This window comes from Plodia interpunctella, chromosome 4 (genome assembly GCF_027563975.2).
Source record: "Plodia interpunctella isolate USDA-ARS_2022_Savannah chromosome 4, ilPloInte3.2, whole genome shotgun sequence".
Classification (NCBI taxonomy): domain Eukaryota; kingdom Metazoa; phylum Arthropoda; class Insecta; order Lepidoptera; family Pyralidae; genus Plodia; species Plodia interpunctella.
The window spans coordinates 6,359,287-6,382,642 of NC_071297.1; the positions used below are offsets into that span (position 1 = coordinate 6,359,287).

Sequence of the window (23,356 nt, forward strand, 5' to 3'; positions counted from 1 at the left end):
ATACTATGTACAAGAATAGGTTGTTAAGATAGGTACCTCCCAATTTTGACAAATGATGTTGAAATATTATTCAGCCATAATACTTATTAGCAGCCTTATATACCTACCTAAAATGTAACAAAAAGAGTGATTCCGAATAATTTATTCTCCACATAAACCTTTAAAAGTGTTGTTATTGATATTATTATCCTTCTTTATTTGATTCTTATTTGGCCAATGTTCTTACGCCAGCCGCCATAAAGTGTGTTTTATTTTTAGCCCCAAATCTTCATTTCAATATTCTAAAACCATTGATTAGGTCTGGTTGATGCAATATGTTGAACAAGTATACTTACAATTTGAGAAAAGTTTTATTGTAATATATAGTATTAGTAATATTCCTACATAAATTTAAATTCAAGTACGAAATTACTTACAAAATTTATTAAAATTGCTTATTTAACTTAATAAAACCGTAAAAAGTTCAATGGATAGCGGCAACAGAAATCCTCTGCGAACACGGAAAAAAAGTTTGTTTTTACAAGCACTTCAGCACCATGGATTTGATTAATAAAAAAACATACCTGTTCAAATTTCATCAAAATCAATGCAGCGATTTAGCTATGAGAATTTAACAAACAGAGTTTCCCAATTATTTTACCAATTATTAGAATAAATCGAATGTAGTATCGGCAATTCAAAAATATTATATTTTTACTAAGGTACAATAGTTACTGATAAAAGTTAAGCTGAAGATTATAAGGCAATTAGATTTGTCTCATTGTAAACATTTTTTTTTTCATTTCTCACCCATTATCATCGTATTTTCCACATTTGTACAACTCGGAAAATCCTTGTTGACTTAAAATGTACCAATCATTATTACATGAATATAGATACCCTACCTACTTACCTACTCCTGCTATGTGGGTGAAATGACGAGAAAGTGAGGACATAGGTTATGTAATCTAGACGTAGTACTATATGTAAGTACATACACACGCAAAATATATACTATACCAACTATAAACGAGAATTATATTATGCTAAATCCTTCGAATATTTATAGTACTTATTACAGCGGGATTATTTGTTGAATTGAGAATATGAAATAGTGAAAGGTTGCTAATCCATCACCAATATCAATTATGAGAAATGGACAAATAGATACACAAAACATCCAATTTGGCAAAGTATGCTTTTACTTTTTGTGAATAACAGGGTAGGTGATATGTTTTCCTCTCGCTCGCTACATCTCATCTAGATACATGTATAATTATCATCATCAAACACGCTTTGGACTTCAAGTCTCTCTGATTACTTCCTTTATTTTTAATTCCCTGGATTTTCATAGTCTCGATGGCCACATCAACAGTGTAAGAATAGCCGTGGTAGATATATCTTTAATATAAAAACCTTTAGATTATTCTTTATTTAAATGACATTGCTTATAATAAAAGACTAAAATAAAACCTGCCGGAAACAACGTTGCCGCACAGCTGGACTTTATAGATAATGTTGTAATTAAACATAATACATCGATGGTAGACATTATAATAAAACAGAAGCTGTGAGTATCTACTCGCACATACAGTACCTCGCAAATTACGGCTGTCGGCCAACTCACTAACAACATATTTACTGCTTTTTACGACCCATAATCACTGTTCTTATTAAAATTTAATTGGTTCCTTTCCTTACTTGACTCATATAAACATTTCTGTATTTTACACACGCTTGCATAATGACTAGGTTCAAAATGCATAGTGAACAGCGGTAATAATTATATTTGTAACATTCACAAAAAAACTGAATACGTATTTAAATTGGGAGCGAGATATTAAAATACTAAACATACAACATTATTTTGTTAGGAACAGAAAGTTATTTGGACCTGGATTTGACCTTTCAAGCTAATTTTAGAAATCGATAAGTTTTCTGAATTTTGGAGAACAGTTTCATCACGTTGATTCCGAGATGCACCAATGGGATAAGAATTTTAAAAAAACTCTCGGCGAATTCTGATATTTATTATCTGTAGTAATATTACACAGCACAAAATTTTCTTATTGGCCTATACCTAACCAGCTTAGCACGCAAAATATCTAGAGAGCCATTGTCTAGCTTGCTCTAACAAATCCATTATAACCACTGTCTTACGGAAATTTTGACCGATATTTCCTGTTTACCTATAACCAAAAAAAATTTAAGTAGGGTTTAGTTAAGAATGTCCAAATTGCACCAGATCTGCTATATACATATCTTTCTATAAACCTCCATCGTGCCGCTTGCCATAATCCACTTATAAAAAGCATGAACCAACGCCTTTTCTATACCCATAAGCAAATGTTTTGCCATTGTCAATTATATTACTTAAACAAGTAATCTAATTATCTGTTTTGGCGTAGATAACGAAGACTTCCCCGGCAGTCTTTATGTCGGTGGACTTTGAAGATTATACAATAGATTTTTTGTTATTTACAAATTTTCCTGTATTTCTAACAAACTAAACAATAGGAGAGCTGCAAATGGTGCGGACAGGCTCATTCTTTAAACCTTTTGGTCAACGGCGAAGTAATGCAGGTAGCAAGAAATTGACTTTTGTAACCTTCTTCGTCAGAATTCACAACTCGAAAACCCCCAAAGGCAGTCCTTTTACTGTATAACAATATACGAAAAACTCTACAGAAATAATAAGTACATTGCGATGCTTTGAGAAAGAAAATATGGTATTAGTCTAAATACATAGTAACGCCCCACCTACTAGATAAAAAAAACGTAGTGTAGAAAATTTAAAAGCATCTAGTAAAGTTATAATACATGTTTATTAAATATACTGTTAACTAGCTTTTGCTAGCAGCTCCGCCCGCGTTATTTTCTACGGGAATAGATATTTAGCCGGGATAAATAGTAGGTACCCTAAGTGCGTTTGTCCACCACCGCCGTCACCGTCACATCACCGAGAACGAGATGACGGCGCCGAAGTAGCGGTACTTACATTTACTTAGCCGCGTGTCCACCGCACATCCGTCACCCGAGCGCCACCGTCATCCCGCTCGCCGTTACGTCATATTAAACTCGGCCCGAAATAATCTCGTTCTCGGTGTCGGTCCGGTGACGGCGGCGCAAACGCCTTATGTCCCGTAATTTGTAATCAAAATTTCAAGACGATTGGTGTAAAGCGTGCGCAGAAATAACACATAAACTTATTTTCCCATTTATTATATTGGTTGGGTTGAGATTTTGATCATTAACTTCTTTCAAAATTGATTAAAAGTTTCTTGTATTCGGTATACACACAAACCTATGTACTTGGTAACCAAGAAATAGAAACATTCCAACTTCGACTTGGAATTTTAAGGAGGCGGCACCAGCTACGTTTATTGACCAAGCTCCGGACAAAGACTGTTTTTACGACCTCATAAAGTTACCATTGTGCTTGCAGCGAGCAGCTCCGCACGAAATGCGGACCGACTTATTGTTAATACTTAAATAAGATATCCATTTTTTTTGTTTAGCCCATTACGGTCAGGGTTTGTACATATTTTGACGGGAATTAAGGCTGATGCCCTTTGAAATTTGCCGCTCGGACCGCGTTTGCTAAAACGATCTTGTGCTGAAATGTTATTGCGTATGGCGCAGTTTGTTAACAGTATCTATTGTCATTGTTGTACCCTATAATTACCGTTCTGTTTTCGAAATTGCTGTTTTTTTAATGATTTCAAAATAGCCACCCTTGTTTTGTATATCTTTATTTATAATAAATAAGGGTTTGGAAGTTCCAAAAAGCTATTAAACTTGTGATTGATTTAATACTAACTAATTAAGTGTAATATATTAGGTACTAATAAACTGCTCTTTTCATAAAGCTACATCATTTGATTCGATAAAAATAACCGATGAGAGAAACATAGTTCTGTCAAGAATAATGTTTGGAACATTTTTATTTATTTATTTATTTTTTACCACAATAAAGAATTTTGACTTTGACTTCTGAAAGGAAGTCTTTTCCTGATGAGATCCGTTCTGACTAACTGAAGAAGCGACCAAACATACATAACTATTTTCTATATTTTATTGCAGATGGGTATAATTTTTCCATCTATCAGGACTATCTATAGAAAAGCGTGTATAAATAAATAAGTAGACTGCACCACTATCTAGAGATGTATGACTATTCGGTCGGCTTTCGTCGTATTTTACGACGGCTTATAAATTAGAAGTGCTATAAATATAAATCCAAGTCAAATCCCATCACATATTCATGCTTTGGATTTCATATGGAAATATAAACGAACTGTTTTATTTAAATTATGTAAGTATGTAGGTATCTATCAACATAGACATCCACTTTATTTTTTATAGCGTATAGTAGCGGCACGTCCCGCAAACCATAATATACGTACCTACTCAATACTATTTAAATTTTCACCGAATGAACGAACCACGAAAATGCTGCGTCGCGTCTTGAAAACGATAGTTTATTTATATAAGTATTTTTTATATGAATCGTAAAACACCATAGATAATATAATAAACAAAGAGTTTCAGGTGACTTTATTTATTTCCTTCCGAAGAATTTATTATGATCGTAAAGCTCCGCAGGACTCCTTGAATATATTTCACAATGTTTGTGGGTTGATTTTAGAATGCTATTTTGCTAAACTTTACTTTGAAGATAGTTGTTGTTTGTCAATTGTAAAGTCAACTTTTAATATTATTTAAATTTGCGGACAGTCAAATCATTTGGTATGCAGTGTTAATTTGTCCAAAAGCTTGATTTACGACACTCGAAAAATGGTTAAGTCAATGACTTCACATAGCGTTGTGCTAAAAGCTGAAATCTCTATTTTAATCCATTCGAATTGTGTTGTACTCTGATATTTTGATATCTGTTTCTGTTTGACTATACCTTAATTTGCTCGTAAATTGTAATAAAAGTAGCTGCTAGTATGTAATGTAACTGATCTAAACATAATCAATTTTTTTGATCATTTTTTTGTGAAATACTTGTGTACAGTCAACTTCCCGTCAAATTACACTGATTGCAGTGATACCTAATAGCTACGAATTTGCAATTCATTTGAGTACCTCGATGTGTCGTTGACTGTGCATAAACTATAAAATATTTTTAAAAATCTGTTGCAGCTTTTAAAGGTTGAAAATATAAAATGTATGTAGCTATATAAAATGCATATTTATAACGCAGCTGCACAAATTTTGTGTTTAGATTTGGGTGATGATTTTATTTGATTCCCAGAAGGCTATATGCCAAAAAATCAAAATGTATTTCTACCATGAAAACTGGCTGGTCTGCCTCTTCTTTCACCATAGCCTTCTGGAAGTTATATGTTAAATATTGAGCATATTGTAAAAATGTGAGGTGTTATAATAACCGGCCAAGTGCGTGTCTGGTCACGCAATGTGTAGGGTTCCGTGTTTGTCATGTTATTGTTCGAATTTTTAAGTAGAATACAGCTGGTCAACTATTTCAATTGCAAACTTGTAAAGCCAACTAAGACGTGATAGTTTTCCTTATATATTTTTTTAAATCCCTAACTAAAACCGTTTCGTTGGTACAGGGGTAGTCACTCGACTCAACTAAAATTGGTACTTCAAAGCTTAATAATTTACGAACTGTTTACTAAATCCATTAACGGTCTTCCTACATTTGTAGTGGTTTTGAAATACCTACCAACGACATCCCACACTATATAGGAAAGATGAAAAGAAAATCTTTTCCACTTCACGTGTAAGGTACCCTAAAATTTGATTTTTTTAAAATCAAGATTTCATTTGACCACTTTGTCACGTCATATACCCATACCAAATTACATCATTCTAGTACTAATGGTTTTTGACCTAGATCGTTTAGACGAGACAGTATAAGGATACAACAGCGACACATGATGGAATCTATGTATAAGGGCTCCTTGTCTGTGGAATTACGGAACCTTAAAAATTGTATAAATACGTATAATTTGTAAGTGGTTTATAATAATTTGCTTTTAAGTAAGTAGGTATTGTCGTCTTAATATCAGGCATCCATATCTTTGGAACTACGTAGCCGAGATAGGACTGGTGACGGAGCGAAAGCTGGATTAAAAATTAATTTAGCCGCTTTCATGTTCACCGGTAATCCAGACTTTATCTAGATATCAAATGAAGGGGATTAAACTCGCCTAGTTAAATACAATGTTCGTGATAACAAGTGATTAGCTGTGTGTCGAGTTCATATTTTTCACTCTAGCAATGTCATTTTAACTTGCTATTAGATATTTAAGATGTTGTTGTTTTTGATGCATATTTGTAACATATCTGTGTAGAAACACAGAATACATAATTACAGAATTTCCTACTTTTCTTGTGTATAAAATAAAAAAGCCATCTAGACAAATGTGGATACTACATGTATCTACCTATTAATTACGGTTTCATCATTATTCAGGTAATGCTCAGGATGTCATATACTTAGAATATTTATTCTGTGCGTCATTTCTGAAACATGAGCTTGATTCATTCTAGCGGAGCATTTCCGGTGGGTTGCTTGTTCTCACCAACTCTTGTTTGCTGTAAGTGTAATGATGCGCCTGGTGATTTAATTCCTGGTCCTGGTTACTTTCCACCAGTTAGGCGCAATGTGCTAACGACCTGTGAGATGCTGTCAAAGGACAAACAGCTGAAGCAAACAGTCGGTGTTTGCGTTGGCGCAGCCTCTGTGTGATCAACTCGTCGCGGTGGTCGTGTTTTCTGCGCCGACGACGCTGTTACGTTTGGGACAATTTTGAAACGGAATAAAAATGTAATAATATATTATATTAATTTAAACATTGTAGTTTTTACTTATTGTATTTATTACTTTTTTCGTACTAATTAATTAATTTGTTTCTTACTACAAACGGAAAACATATTTTTGATGGGTGACGTCCACCCACCACCTAATGATAATACTACGGTCTGTGGGTGTCAGCGCGAGTAGGGATGATTCTTACATATCTTTTTAAAATGTTTCTGTCATCCAATTCATTTTGGGATAACTAATTTGGTCTCATTGAAATGAATAAATATAGTAACCGATTTCTATGATAAGGATTGATCTCACCAACCTTCTAACCGCAAAAAAAGTTCTAAAACGCAAAGTAGCGAGAGCTTAGGTCTCGCCTGATGACACCGCTAGGAAAGTAAGCATTTGACTCCAAAATACGTTACTCCAAACGTTTCTACGCTACATCACTGTCATACAATCTAGATAATACCTCACAAAACATACAGGTTACAAGATCTATATAAATAATATTTTTTTATTTAGAAAAAAAACGGAATTGGCAGTAAATTTGACTTTTTCTAAAATTACTTATTGGCCCACCACATCATACCATAGAAAAGTATAACTGAAATTTAAAAAGAGAAAAGATCGGAAATCCTTTTCGGTGTTTGTATCCGACGGATTCGTGACCGTATACTTAGTGTGAGCTGTTGTCTGTTGTCCATTAATACAATGTGTATTTCTAAATCAAGCAGCGAACTAAGCCAGCAAAGTAAGTTAATTTCGAAATACTTGTTGTAACTATCCACTTTATTAGGTACTGAGTCTCCAAAAAACCCAACAAAAATTGGGCATATCGTGCCTGCATCGCTATCCAATCGAAAGATATCGAGTAATGTCCGGTGGGCGGCTAGATGCGAGGCGGCGGCTCCTTTGACGCGGCTCTCAAATGCCCTCAATAAGCATCGGTTTACACAACAATTAGCAGCATTCCTTCTCGCGCCTTTCTTTCTACTACCCGCTCTATAGGGCTGACACAAATAAGTTAAACTCAAAGGGAATCCCAACTATTTTCACTAATAGATACATCAAGCACGGGATTTTGTAAGCCCCATTATGTTTGGTTCTGGGAAAGACTTGTTTCATTTGCCTACATTAAAATTTTCTTCTCAAATTCAAATCCTTTTTGTACTATATAATCAAGTTTAGGCAAATCATGACATCATTATAAATATAGATCTTTTTTGTTGTCAGTGGAGTAGTTATTTTGATACCTATCTTGAATCAACCATTAGGTATACTGCTATTCTAATAGGTAGCTAACAGTACATACATATCTGTTTTTAATTTCATTTTACCTATATTGCTCGTATTTATATGTATACGAGTTAGATGTTTACATAGGTATTAAAACATTTCTCAAGACATCCCCAAACAATATAGTTTACATTATAGATCGTAAAATAGTATTTTTGAAAGTTTGCGTGTTTTCAATCAAAAGTCAACCCTGTCGGTGCTCACATACCTCTGTAAGTTTGATTTCAAATGTTGACCATTGAGTTTAGTTGAACTATAAGTAAAGTTACTAATTTAGAGCTAAACTATGAGGTTATGATGTAAATTGTTAAAGTGACTGCCGCACCTAAACCTTTGATATTTAATAAAAATAATCCTTGGCACTTTCAAAGCCTGAATCTATACTTATTTTTATAATAGCTGATTTAGATGTAAACTCTGTGATTAATAGTTAAATGATTTTTCTTTAGAACTGCAATGAGGAGGAGAAAAAAAAGAGGAGGAGAAAGTTAGAGGCACTAATTCACTCATAGAAATCAATCTAGCAAAATACAGATAGATATTACCTATATTAAACTCATTAATCTATCATTTATTTAGGTACTTCTTTTTGTTTTCTTATACGTAGGCAGACATCCACTTGTGGAAATTGACTAAAAAAGTAAAATAAAAAACCATTGAGATAAAAAAAAACTTTATAAATACATTGGATTATTCGTAAGGTTTATTGGCGCCGAAATAAATACGACAATTTAGATTAACATGAATTTTATTTAGTTTATCAAATATGTTTCGTGATAGTGCATACATACTAACAAATCCCGTGTCCACAAGCGGTTTCCAAACATTGTCACAACAAGCACAAAATCTTTATAATACAATGTTCGCACTCATACTATATTTAAATAATCATACAGATAGAGGTAGAGTAAAAAGTTAAGGCCGGGAAACTACTAGCACCATAGCTATTTAACCTGTATCACAAAACAAAAAGATAAACGCAAGCCATGTTTTCCAAAATCAATAAATATTGTACATAATGGTCAAAAATCAACTTTAAATCAACTGGTACCGATTACTATAATCTTCGATTCGTTTTACATAATTTAGTAAGTAATTTGTAAAATTGCGGAAACTGGCGTTATAATAATTTAATCTAATTTAAGCTATTATATACAGAACAGTTACAACTAAGAATAATCTCATTCAACGTAAAAAATAATATGCAAACGTACACACCTCTCAATACTACAAATGTTGTTGTCATTAACATTTAATTCGTGTTAAATTCTTTTACAATATATATATTTTTTTAATATGTACATAATATTTGAGATTCTTAATTAATTTCAAGTTCCAGTATATAAACAATGATAATAATAAATTAATTTGAAAATGTAAAATGTTTATAAACTTAATTCATTATTTAGATGAATAAATTACAAGACTTAAAATTACTATATAATGGGTTAAATATATTTCAATTGCTGTCAAATAACGAATAATCTCATCGAAATCCACTTGTAGTATTGAGAAATATTTATCAACCACTTAGAGCATAATCAATAGTCTTAATTATTACAATAATATAAAAATATAGATATCTACTATATTTACAGTGAAAAAAAAATTAAATTATAAAAATTAGTACCCCTAGGAGTACAAAAAGTTGCAGGCGTGGGGCGCGGCGAACATCTCAATAACTTCTAGCGACGGATCAAGAATAGCCTACGGTAGGCCTCGTTCTGATAACAGGAACATGCTTCAGATAGAACTATAAATCTATTTCATTTTCCTGTTATGAATAAGGTTAAGGCGTATTGTTTTATTGCATTACGTTCGCAACAAGATATATTTCACAATCGTAAAAAAATATTGGTAACAAATAATATTATTTAAGCCACGTTATGAAAAGAATCAAGTTGCCAACGTATGTTTGTAAATGTCAATCATTTACAGTAAAGTGTATTTAGATGCTAACCGCGTTTAAAACAATTTCCAAATCGATAACGCTTCGACACGAACGTTATGTTTCGTAAGAAAATTGCACTAATGTATCACAAATTCTTAAGGTCATGTCGAATTAATGAATAAACGTGCACTTTGCACAGTCTTTCCGTGTTTCACTGGTAGTGTCCAATATTCGGCGGTCACTGGGGATAGTCGCCGTGGGCGCAGTATTCCTGATGCTGCGGTCACAGCAGCGGCACGGGCGGCACCCCTGGAACCAGTGGTTCGGGGACGCCCTGCAAGACCCCTTGGTGGTAATGATGATGGTGCATCATACCGTTCATCATCTGTTGATGGTGCAGCATAGTGGCGTGGTGGAGTTGCGCGTGCTGGAGCGATGCGTGGTCACCCTTCTCTTTCATAACTACCTCCTCGCGTTTCTTAACCTGCTTCCTCTCCTTGGCCCTTCGGTTTTGGAACCATATTTTAACCTGTAACAAAAGCCATATTTTAATTTATATATTCCAATTTAAAACTGAAATATGTCATATTTTGAATATTACTTATTTTGATTTTGAGTCAACATACCATACGTTAACAAGAAGTACATAAGGTACGAGAAGTTACCTTCTTGAAGCATTTTTGGGGTATATCACTTATGCGCACATTTATTTATGAATCTAATCAAATCTTACTTCTTAACATTATGATTTTTGAAATAGCTTGAATACATGTTTCAAGTTCCATATTAGACAGAAAAATCCGCATACCGCACCTAGGTGCTTTGACGATTAATCCATAAGAAGTCCATGGAAATATATTAATATTATAAAAGTAAAAGTGTTTTTCTTTTTCAAGTCAAATTCAAAATGGAGCTTGTTGAGGTGTTTGATGTGGATATACCTAGTTGGAGAGGTGGAGAATGACATTGGCTACTACTTCAGCGAGCAACAACTAGTATTTAATAAATAAACTCCGTTTAGAAAATATTTCAATATTAAATTTTATTTTCACCACAATTTATTCAAATTTCGTTCCTATTCACTATTTCTGCGTCTTGAGTTCTAAACAATTGTAGCTCATACGGGAGAAAATCTTTAGAAAAATGTATTCAAAGCTCTATTCAAATATAATATTAGTGTTACCTGTCTCTCCGAGAGGCCCAGGTTGACCGCCAGCTCGGCCTTCCTCCGGATGGTGATATACCGGCTGTAGTGGAACTCCTTCTCCAGCTCTAGGCGCTGGTGGTCGCTGTACACCACGCGGTACTTGTCTTTCGTCCTCGTTTTACCTACAACAATATGAACTTTCATTGATAATGGAGCATTCGATTTCTCACTTGTTACAATATATAATACATATAATGCATCATATCGTCAAGCTTCCGGATGGCTGGTTCCGGATGATTATGTTGATTTTTATAACAATAACAAGCGCTCAAATTTTGAATTAAACCTACCTAAAGAGGCACTTTTTTACGTCTTTAAAACACTTAATGGTGTCCCTATCTAAGTACTTAATGTTATAACCTTAAAATGGTGCCAACCGATTGTACCGATTATTTACCTATTTTTAAAGTATTGTCAACCCTGGAAAGGTCGATTTATGTACACAAAAACTTAAAATATAAATTACATACAACTATTGTTGTACAAATATTGTTTAGATAGGTACGTTTCCGCTAATCTGTATCAACCTATGTCCGGCGAATAATATAAGTATCTAGATATATTTTGTAATACGACTTACTGGATAAAGATAATTGTGTTTTAAGCCATTTGATAAAATTGTAAAAGATAACATGTTCATTCAAACTTTTGGACATTTTATTTATAAAGATAAGTATCTATAACAATTTCAATTATTCCACAGGTTTACGTATAAACATTTGCGTTTAAAATGGTGACGGATAAAGTACCTATAGGCAAATTAAATTAATTACAGTAGATTTTGAGAGCTGGTATCCAATCAAATGAAATCTACTTATAATAGCAGAAAAATACTTTTTTGCTTTCACACAAAAAGACCAATCAGGCTTAGTTTGGAAATTTGCAAATTTATGTCGCTTTTCTGTAATTTTTATTTGGAAGTTAGTAGTTATTACTACTGTTAGTATATTATATGTGCTAGAGTATATTGTGAAAATTTGGCTAGTGTTTTAAAAGCGTTGTAACAGTAACAGACTACCAATCGTACTAAAGTTCTCTCACTACACCCATCCCATTTTATGCAACAAATGAGGTTTTAACTAAATCTAGTGTCGCGTTTTATTACGCCGATTATTCGCCGGTTTGCAGCGAAAAACTCTTTTATATTCCCGTAACGGCCCTGGCAGAGCGCGGCTGAGGGGGCGAAGTCCCCAGGGCTCGATAAGGTAAATCTAGGCGGCGGGTCACAGGCGCCGCGCCGCCCGGGCTTAGCGGGGATCAGACCACACCTTGTGTCTGTACATATAAACTTTCTGTTTGTTCTATAATAGTATACTAGCGGCCTGTCACGGCTTTTCTCGGGTAAAAACATAATAAATTATGCACCTAAACCTTCATCATGAATCACATTATCTATTGGTGAAATTCGCATGAAAATCCTTGCAGTACCTCCTAGTTTTTGAGTTTATAGCGAACAGACAGATGTCTTTGTTTTATAATATGTATGTTTGTTTTATAAAAGATGTAAGGAAGTACGTTGTAGTTATATCGTGTTATTTACAAGTTTTTGTTCTATAGTATATTGTATTTGTGTTACGCATTGTCATGCAACTGAATAATTGTAGGTATTCAGTCATTTTATTTTGGCAAAAGGCTAATTGGTGAGCAAGTAGGTATAAGTATAATAAAAGCGAAAAATTAATTGGATTTCCCATAATGAGTTGTAATCGTAATACGTGGCATTTTATTTACAATTTTTATCTGTAGGTAGATTTCTCAACAAGTAAAATTACCAAGATAGGTAGATCTGTGTACATTGTACTAAGACAGAGCTGAAGTGTCTGTTTGTTGACTCGGAGTGTGTAAATATTCCTTATCTCGGTATTAAGAACTTCATAAATTATGTTTGTCAGTCGAGAGAGAATCAGAGTGGAATTAAACATTTACGTAACGTTTCACTTCGAGGACTGTGCGTGTCTCAATCTCTGTTCCAATTTTACCGCTACGCTGATTTTGAAATATTTATAGTTTGAATTGCAATGATTAAACTCTTCTATCTATAAGAAAAATCTTAATTTTTCTTTACCATTAAATCAAGGCAACAAATTGCTGGAACTGGTATTTTGTAAATATTTACACATCATTTTAATTTAGTTTTACTTCATTGAGTTATATTAAAAATATATTATTTATAAATAACTAAATCTCACGCATAAAAAGATTTTTAAAATATTAGTTGTCTACAGAATATAATTGTGATAGAATATTTTAAAAATCTTTTTATGTACCTACGTACAACATGACAAAAATGCACCAAAGATTGGTATGATTATAAATACATACAATTAAATTTCTTGCTACACACAAGCACATTATTTGATAACTATACTTAAATTAATTTTGCTTAATTTTAGAAATATTTATACTGTATAAATTCATTTAAAATTAATTGTATTAAGTATAGTAATTTCTATAAAATTAATATATTGACTAAAAACTTTGATTTGTACTTTATCAAACTTTGAACAGTATAATAACAAACTATAGGTACAATTATTACAAGGGTCAAAAATCAACAAAGGCGCGCTGGCATGTTTCATGCGCGACATCAAAAATGAAGATAAACTCTTTGGACTGGTTGAATGACAGAAAATTATAACTTAAATAAATTTCCTGTTAGGAGAGCAAACTCCAGAGATGGCAGAGAACTAGTAAGGCAAACATGTGCACTATCTATAGGCGATATGCGTTTGATAGTAGGTGTTAATTTCAAAGCCAAACAACGATCCTTGGTCGCTCGACCCTGGTACAGTCGGCCACACATCAAGTGTAACACGTTATGGTAAAATTATTTTATAGTCTAATATTTTGACATATTATAAAGATCATCAATCATCAAACTGTGACAAAACCCGATTTGTGGGTACCTGATAAGATATGAAAATATATATGCTTCTATTGTTAAGGTGCAAGGTAGGTGCAAGTCACACAAATCTGGACATAATTGCATTCATAGTAACGTAACAATATTTTAGGTATATAATTTAATTAAGATAATTTAAGATTATAAAATTTAGATTTTTTGTTTGCTAAAACCCTTTTAATTTACCCGAACCTATAATGTTATTTTCCCAATGAACGTCATGGGGTAACGACATATGGCATAACTTTATCCCGGAATAACCTAATTAGAATAGCGGAGCCCACTGGAGCTTTAGGCAAAATGGCCACATATACTACGATTTTAGAGCTAAGGTGGATAAATTTCAACCACATAAATAGTTGTTTATCAAGTAAACAGTGCGAGAGGCGCAGGCGTGGCGGTCGATAGTATGTGTGTCTGTGTGCGCAGTTATCGTGAACAAATACCTATGTTGGAGCCCGAAAGATAAAGGGCATGTGGCTCGGCAAGATTTCGAATGAAAAATTAACCCTGCAAGGAACGGGTGAGAACCAGATCACCTTATTTACAGAGAAAACAGATATTTTATTCATTCGAAATAATGTACATCAATATTTTAACATTTTAAATCAAATAGTATCGAAACTACTAAACAAATGCAAGATGACAAAGCTGCAAAAGTATCATATTTCGATTTAAAATATTGCAAATTATTTTTTTTACTAACTCCACTTTATAGGTTTTAAACTTTCTGCTACTAAAGGGAAATATAAATCCAAATCAACGGAATAGATTTTGGAGCGAACTCGATTCAAATAGAATACTTAGGTATAAAAGAAATAATATATAGAAAAGACTGGTCCCTATTTGCTTTTTTATCAAGATTAGTCACTACTAAGCAATATATCTTTAGTATGACTGACATCCTTATATTTTACAACTCAATAGTTTTAAATATCAGTTTTTATAGACTGGAGTTCATAAAGTCATCATTATTTTACAACACTAAAATAAATATGAACTGGCTACTATTTACTTCCCACAGTAAATCACTTGAGGGCTAAACAATAAAATATCATAAAGATACAAGTTTACTTGGTCAATAACGACCTACAACATAGTAAAAAATATAGTATTAACGATAACACCCTCATTCACGAATTTATTATGCGATAATGTTCCATACTACGCTGTGTGTTCCAGTAATTGGGAAATAATGAAGCGAGTTCTGATGACTAAACAAATACATCGCATTATCATGAGCTGCACCTATGGAACGATTCATTGTTAGCTCGTTAGCTCTGTTAGATAAGATAACTCGCGAATTTAAGTCAATCTGTATATCGTTTAACTCGCCGAAATTATATTCAGCATTTGCGGGAACATGCATACTATGAAACCATAAATACGTGAAAACTCTTAACAGAAAATCATATAATATGTGTGTGAGTTTTATTTTAAAACAAATTTAAGACATTTCGTGTTAGATATATAATAATAATGCAATATTTGGGTGCAACGAATTACTATTCGTAGTACCCAATATTTTCACTACGAGCTCATAGCGATTAGCTACGATAATATGTGCTGTGGTACTTTTTCAATATTTAAGCTGAAAAATACTTTTTATTTTATTTAAGCAAGTCATTACTTTTTCAATATTTAAGCTGAAAAATACTTTTTATTTTATTTAAGCAAGTCATACGTACATAAAATATTTTTATCCATATAGTCCGATAACGGTTTACTCGACCTTCCTAAATATCCGTGGTAAAAATACCTACCTCTAGAGCCCGCCATTACAGTACATATGTTATCAAATCAAACATCGAATTGCTTGTCGAACACGTTGTATCATTGAAGGAAAACAATTAATCGGGGCGTTATCAGCGGGTCAGCTTTGGCGGCCCTCCGAAATCCCGCGATATCGTGGGTTATAATCGCTCCGATAGCGGCGCCTTTTATGCCGTCAACTGGATCGCTGTCCTATCGTGCCACCTTCTTGCAAGTTTGTAATGCGTTTTTGATAGACCTGGGTGCGGCATCATATCTGATACGCTTCCGATGTACGCGGGAAGAGCACTCGATTTGGTATTAGCGTAAGATTGATGTTGATCTCCAAATCTAGTTCAAACTACTCCGAAGATATTTCATGAGATAATAAAAAGTTGGATACAATACAAAAGATATTTACTTACATAGTAGTTCCGTGTATACACTGTCTTATGACATAATAGCTACAAACCATGTAAGTACGTTTTTGTGTACCTATGATATGAACCGGTCTAGTTTAGTAAGTATCAGTACTTACTAAACTAGACCGGTTATGACATCAATGATATTCCATTGAATGTCACATCTACCCGACCATCCCCATGGGGCTGCAGAGGGTTTGGAGAGGAAGGACGTGGTACCGACGCGGCTAGCAGTTTTACTACCTACTCCGGTACCGAGTTTTATGAATTGTTTTATCTTTATAAGGTTTTTTGGCCTAGTAATGGTCACTTTCTTAGTCATGAAAAATTAATTTACAAAAAGTTTTTTCTAATTCGTGTTATATATTTAAATAGTTGCGCTATCATCATACCACTAAGGTAACACGTGCATGACCTGTAAAGATTTGTAAATAAATTAACATTATACGTCAAAATAATCAATCAATTCGGTGCTGTGTATATATAAGTACAAACTGACTTCTATTTGAAAGATTGATCGGAAGCAGCTTATCTTTACGTCATTGTTACGTCCATGGGATAGATCTATACTCGATTGTCTAGTTTGTTTGACAACGCTAGAGTAATCTCACACTCACACAGCGTGATGCCATGTCGGACTGTCACAGAGTGATAAATATCCACACAAAACCAATTAGTCACGAAAGCAAACAATAACAAACAATAATCCACTACTGTTCGCTTCACTCTGCAACATCCTGGGGCGTAGCCGAGGAGAGAGACCTTTCAACACTATCACATCATTTGTTAGACCCTTTTCAATATTAGCAGAGTTTTTATAAGAAGGCGTACAATGATCGGTGTTGTCGAGCGTGAAATGATAACAGTCTCCTGCGGTCGCGGCAGGGATTGGTGAATGTGGATAAATAGAGATTTATCTGCGGAATGTCTCGCTTGTGCAAATACAATAATGTAAATAGAAAAAGAAAAAAGGAATTTGGGTGGTAAATATATTCCATTTTTGAATGAAGTTACGCGTTAGTTGGTCCTGTTGCTTGATGCGGTTGCAAGATGTTCGCTTACAGCTATTTATATTATAGTATTTAGCTTAGTTCAGTATTGCCTGTGTCATTGTCTTCAAGCACTGGCCACTAATTATTATCTACTTTTTATATCTTGTACAGTCAACAGTATATCAAGCTATTCAAACTCGTATATAACTCATTCTAACTTCAACAATATCCATTTTCGTGCCTATTGTTGAAGTAATTACTCTTTAAGCTATGAATGTAATTAGAATTCACATTACATACACCGTATGCCGCTTGATTTCTTAAAACCACTAGTCATTATTAATTATAAATAAATATCAAGAAAAATAAAAATAAATTAAATTGGATTTGTTTTGTATACATATATGTACCTAATAATTTTAAATAAATTTATACTAGTATTTAATTGGCAGCGGTGTGGTCCAGTGGTAAAGTAAGAGCGTCTGCCTGTAATCGAAAGGTACCAGGTTCAAATTCTATTCGTGCCGCGTAAGTCTGTACTCGTAGGTACAGTCGAACTCGTGAATAGTAGTTTTCATAGACAATCACTTACTTTCGGTGAAGGAAACATTGTGAAGATACCCACACAACATACTTCCCTAGATTAGCAAAAAAGTAGTTTCGTCGTTGGGCAATAAAATTAAATTTTAACAGTTTAAAAAAAGAATGCACAAACTTAAAATTAGAACATTATTACATTGGCTTGGCACGCTCGCGGTGCGGCGGAACATAGTTGGCAAAGATTTAACTTATTCGCGAGCGTCCCCGGGGCGCCGTTCTCGGTGATTGTCGCCGGGAGCATCCCCCGCCATCCCGAATCCCGGGAACCCGGGATTAATTGCTAACACCGAGTACTCGCTCCCAAGGCTCGCGTTAACACTCAACCGCTACTGTGAACGCAAAATAACATCTAATGTTATGCTGCGTGATAATTGCGGGCGACAATTACTAATGTGCGCGGATCAAATGACATTTTGAATGCTTGTCGTGTGTGCTTCATAAACAGAGTTTGGAAAATTTACAAAATATTATGCTTCCTTATTTTACATACATTTTTGTTACAGTCTTAGGTAATCTGATATATTATTTAAATTTTTTATCAAAATTTGAAACAAAATTGTAGGCTTTTCTTTAGACCCATTCAGTGCAAATAAATAATTTCTTTATGTACAATCAACAGCACATCAAACCAAAGTTATTGCAAGATCGCCCCTATTACCATACCATAGAGTTCTATGCAAATTATCTTGACGGTTTACTGTAGGTACAAAATTTTGCCAGTTTTTATTATAAAGAAATAAATTTAGAATGCAAAGAAAAAAAACATTTTTCGCTACACATGCTCGTAAAGTTTGACATTATTAAAATCTAATTCTAATGACGTCATTTAAGGACGTAGATTTTAAATTCTTGACAAATTCCTAGCAAAGTATACACATCGAAATACACGTTTCACGCGCTCGGATAGTTCGTTGCCTCTTCTAAAATGCTTTATGGTGTATAATCTAGTATGTTTTATTTTATATCTATGGTTTAATTTAATACCTAACAGTATATGCCTTACGAAATATCGTGATATTGTGACATCTCAATTCTATTTATTGTAGGTACTTGTACATGATTTTGATCATCAGAATACACCAAGCAACAACGATGCTTCACTACATAATGTAAAACAAAGTCGCTTCCCGCTATCTGTCGGTCCCTATGTATGACAGACCTGCTTAGAAACACGCAACGGATTTTTATGCGAGTTTTTTTAAAGTACAGTGTTTGTTAAGAGTACGGGTGAAGGTACCTTTCATTCATAAAAAAAAATAATTCCCATTGGAAAATCACACTGGAGGTCTATGAGACAAACAGAGAAGACAAACAGACTTTGGCATATAATAATAATTTGGAGGAGCTCTTCCTAATAAAATAACGAATAAAAAATACTAAAATTCTGCCAAAATAACTTTGAAAATATGCCTTGACGATAGCCACAAACATCGAACCCATTCGCTGTAATACTGCAAAATGTCTATTAGATATAAATTTAATATGAGTACTGTACCCTCTAATTTATAATTATTATTGTAATTGAAAGCGGTTTTAGGTATACCCATGTAACTTCAAACATTTTGTTTTTGATGTGACGCAGAACTTTTTGAAAATCTACTTCAGTAATGTTTTATTTTTTTACAAATTCCATTACAACCACCTCAGTACTCAAGTAGTCGTGTGTAGTTCCAAACAGGTTTCTAGTTTTATTGCCGTAATATCCATTTATGATCTCTATGTGTATGAATGTTATGATTGATTAAAACACGCGATCAAGCAGGAAATTTATTCCTAGACTAGCTTTTGCTCGCGGTTTCGTCCGCGTGTATTTCATAGAAAAATCTCAGTAATTTTTTTATCGCGTACTCTGTAAGACTATATTATATGATTCAAATTCATTTTTTAGTTCAATTTCCTGTTTCCCGATCCAATGCAATCCCACTTCCTGCTATGTAATGTAGATATCCCGTACCGTTTCCTACATATTATGCTTTCTGCAACGCGTGCCGTCCCATTTTCCATGACATTTTTACACAAACGTAAATTAAACATTTTTTGTATTTACTATTACTGTTATTTACTACAATAAGTTAGTAAGTAAGTGCCAATTTTCAGCTTCGTATCTTGAAAATTGTATTAAGTCCCATATAATCTTTCACCCCCTTTTGAAGGAGTTGAGGGTTAATTTTTTGAAAAATCTGAAACACGTATTCATTACTTTGTTGTAAACAACCAAAATCCATTTTCAAGTCACTGACTTCAATGGTGTAGAACTTTCATATTTCAGTTTTTCACCCCTTTCACCACCTTCGGAGTAGAATTTCCAAACCTCACCTACACTCACCTACATGCCAAATTTCAGCTTCCCGCCCAGCAGTTTTGGGTGTACGTTGTTTGTCAGTCAGTCAGTCAGTCAGTCAGTCAGTCAGTCAGTCAGTCAGTCAGTCAGTCAGTCAGTCAGTCAGTCAGTCAGTCAGTCAGTCAGTCAGTCAGTCAGTCACTCGGCAACAGAAGAGTTTTATATACTTATATATTTATACATACTCTGCGCCCACCCTCTTCTGTTATCATCTTTCACTACCCAAAGGCTGGCTGGAAGAGATTGAATGGACTAGGCCCACCATTGGTCCATATGTATGCACAATTGTATTATTTTGTACTAATATTGTTTTGCAAATTTAGCTTTAATAAAATGAAAAAATTCTGAAATAGAGTGGGAAATTTGTAAGAGTGAAGTATATTAAATAGTTAAGAGTACCTACTGGATATGCTCTAATGAAAATATTGTACGTTAGATTTAAAGAGATGAAGAGCCGGATTGACATCGTGTTGCTTAATGCTCAGTGTTGAATAGGTAGCACGGTCCCATATAGATAGGGGCGTGGGTTTATTTCCAGCGTGAACTAATGAGATGAAAATATTCGGGAATCGAGCGCGCGATTCCAGAATTTTTTCATTTATATAATATAAATTTTTATTCTCTTTAGTATTTGCAAAATTAGTTGTAAAAAGTTATTGTAGTTGTTGTGTGAAAAAAACATGTACCTATAACAAAATTATTTAAGTAGTTAATAGATCCCAATCCCAACTGATACCGATATGAATTTCTAGTTAGATACCATGTTACTTTTATGTATTGCCTTTGCCGCCTTTTGCTATGTCGATTAAAAACGTTTATTTTAGAATACTTCCTTAATCCTTTCATTATGTAAACATTCGTTTGTGAAAATATACAATAATGTATCAAATTTGGGTGCCATATATTGGGAAAAGTCGTTTTCCATAAGATAAAAAAACTTCGAAAACTATGGGATACGTCTCACACTGTAAAATGTAAAATTTTCGAGCCAGTAAACGGTCGAAAAGAAGCTCTGAACACTTCACACGTGAAGTCTTATTAAAATATGGACTTCATACAGGTAAGATCTTCAGTCAAAATCAAGTTTATATCAGTTTATGACCACACTTGACCAAATAATGCAGAACATAACCTAAAATAGTGTTATTATTTTCATGATAATCCACTTAATCCTTCCTTTTTCCTTTAAACTCGCACCACGATTGCGTATAAGGTATTTTTGGTCGTAAATCTGCAACAATTTTGAAAATTTGCGCTTTTTGCCTCCATTGGCAATGTGTGAGTACCTTAATTGTACCAGTAGCCCCATCTGCGCAGCTTTGCGTAATATGCCCTATTAGCAAATGTTCGAAGTTGTCATGTTATTTTGTGGTATCATAAATTTGTTAGTCTTAGTTTCTAAATATGTATTAGAAAATTTTTAATTAAATTTGGGAAAATATCGAATCTATGTTTTTCATCGGTCATTATCAAAACTTTTACTAGTTTTGTTTGAAGAATCCCTGGATCATAAACGTTTGTGCAAAAGTTTTACCATCTTTGTTTATTTATAAATCTTTATTATTTCAAGTAAAAGCAGAGTATTATCAAATTCTATTCTCTCATAGCTAGAAACATATCTAACATTTAAATAAATTATATGCATCTGAATTTGAGAATATCTCTGTTGTAAACAAGTTTCTAACCCACAAGAAAAACCACACCCTACTAAAAATAAAACTGGATCTAAATAAACTTGAATTCAAAATCTAAAAAAATGCCCTTGATTCATAATGCCATCAACACTGGCTGCACTTCCCGCGTTGTATCTGAGCGAAATAGCAGCCAGCCTTTTGGTAACACCAGTTAAATAGATCAGTCGTGTGGAGATTACTCGCACAACGTGATTAGGTACACACAAACGCCTACTTATTTGTGTTTGATCCCTCTACGAGACTTCGTAGCACGCGTAGCGTCGTAGCTCGTGCTCGTAGCACCTATTCATAGCAGAAATTATCCAGAAAATAAACATGTTATTCGGCGTTTAGTTTTAGCATTTATTACTTTTCTTCCTTACTGTAAAAAATATAGACTATGCATCCATGATTATGAAATAAACTACCAGTATTGATTAATTATTGTTAATTAAAATAATAGATTAACTCTAAAAACCCTATCAACTTCCAATACATTAATAACATACGAGTACATAATAGGATCTTTCGTGGTTATAAATAGCTGTAAGCTAAAAAAATAAATAGATAAATAAATAGGTCCTTAATATATATTAAATAAATAAATAGGTCCTTAATATATATTTTAATTATATACCTAATATACCTACTTACAGTACTCATACATTTGAATTAATCTTAATTTACATACTCCTTATTTTTATTAATTTTGCATGCATTCAAATATATTTTAAACTTATTTGAAATTAGAGCTTAAGTAGATAATAATTCTAACATTATTTTGAATTTATCTCCTTACGACTTCTAGGAATTTATTTCTAGGAAAATTATGTGTTTGTAAACAATCCCAAAATGAGGGTAGTCATTGATAACATTTTGACAGCGCGATTACTGGGTTATTTATTTACCAATTTAGATAAAATTAACTACTAACAGAAAAAACATACAATAAGACAAACATAATACCTCATACTAACACAGTTTTGCACAACTACGGTACGGTAGTATATTGTGGATCAACTTACCTGGATTTGGTTGTGTTTGATAATTCGGTTTTTTCATCCACTCATAGGGCGAGCGGGGAGGTGCCGGAGGCTGAGAGGGCCTCGAGCCCGGGGAGCCTTCACTGGGGCTCGCTAGGTCTCCCCTGGCCGGCGACGGTATATCCGTGATCTCTCTCTCCCCTGGCTCCCTCTTTGGGAAGTGATGCGCGTCCGGCGTCCACTCGCCGCCCGCCGGCGCACCGTTCCAGGCACACCACTGCTGTTCCTCAAAGTTCTGGTGCTGCCAGCCGTACCAGCCGCCGCCATATTGCCCGCCCTTGCCTTGGTACATGGCGAGCGGATTAACGTAATTCACCATGCTTCGATCACCGTCCGCGCATTGCACACACACTCGCTGTCACAACACTGCCGTCTGCACGGATAAGAGTTAGGACGTTGGACACACTTCACGGCGCGTAACAATCGCGACTGAGCAGCGGAGCAAGCGGAGCGTGGCGGGCTCGAGGCGGA

The 23,356-nt window shown here is 34.1% G+C and overlaps 1 protein-coding gene and 1 long non-coding RNA gene across 3 annotated transcripts; one reads left to right on the plus strand and one right to left on the minus strand.

The window, feature by feature from the left end:
• Positions 1–6,212: 6,212 nt before the first annotated feature.
• On the plus strand, positions 6,213–6,810 carry LOC128669398 (uncharacterized). The gene is made up of 2 exons (XR_008404637.1): positions 6,213–6,427; positions 6,609–6,810. It is a non-coding gene; the product is annotated as an uncharacterized LOC128669398 (long non-coding RNA).
• Positions 6,811–8,792: 1,982 nt separating this feature from the next.
• Positions 8,793–23,327, minus strand: cad (caudal). Of its 2 annotated transcripts, none has more exons than XM_053744356.2 (3): positions 22,868–23,327; positions 11,137–11,285; positions 8,793–10,482 (listed from the first exon to the last, which is right to left on the minus strand). In XM_053744356.2, the coding sequence occupies exons 1-3, from the start codon at positions 23,202–23,204 to the stop codon at positions 10,237–10,239; spliced, it is 732 nt and encodes a 243-aa protein (XP_053600331.1). In that variant the 5' UTR covers positions 23,205–23,327; the 3' UTR covers positions 8,793–10,236. The 2 variants fall into 2 exon arrangements, with proteins under 2 accessions (XP_053600331.1, XP_053600333.1); XM_053744358.2 differs by having other exon boundaries at positions 11,137–11,282; positions 22,868–23,326.
• Between the last annotated feature and the right edge of the window lie 29 nt (positions 23,328–23,356).

Coding starts and splice junctions, on each gene's coding strand:
- cad (XM_053744356.2), bottom strand. CDS start 23,204: ATGGTGAATTACGTTAATCCGCTCGCCATGTACCAAGGCAAGGGCGGG. Junction 11,286..22,867: donor TCAAACACAACCAAATCCAG/GTAAGTTGATCC, acceptor TTCATATTGTTG/TAGGTAAAACGAGGACGAAA. Junction 10,483..11,136: donor TGGGCCTCTCGGAGAGACAG/GTAACACTAATA, acceptor CTTTTGTTACAG/GTTAAAATATGGTTCCAAAA.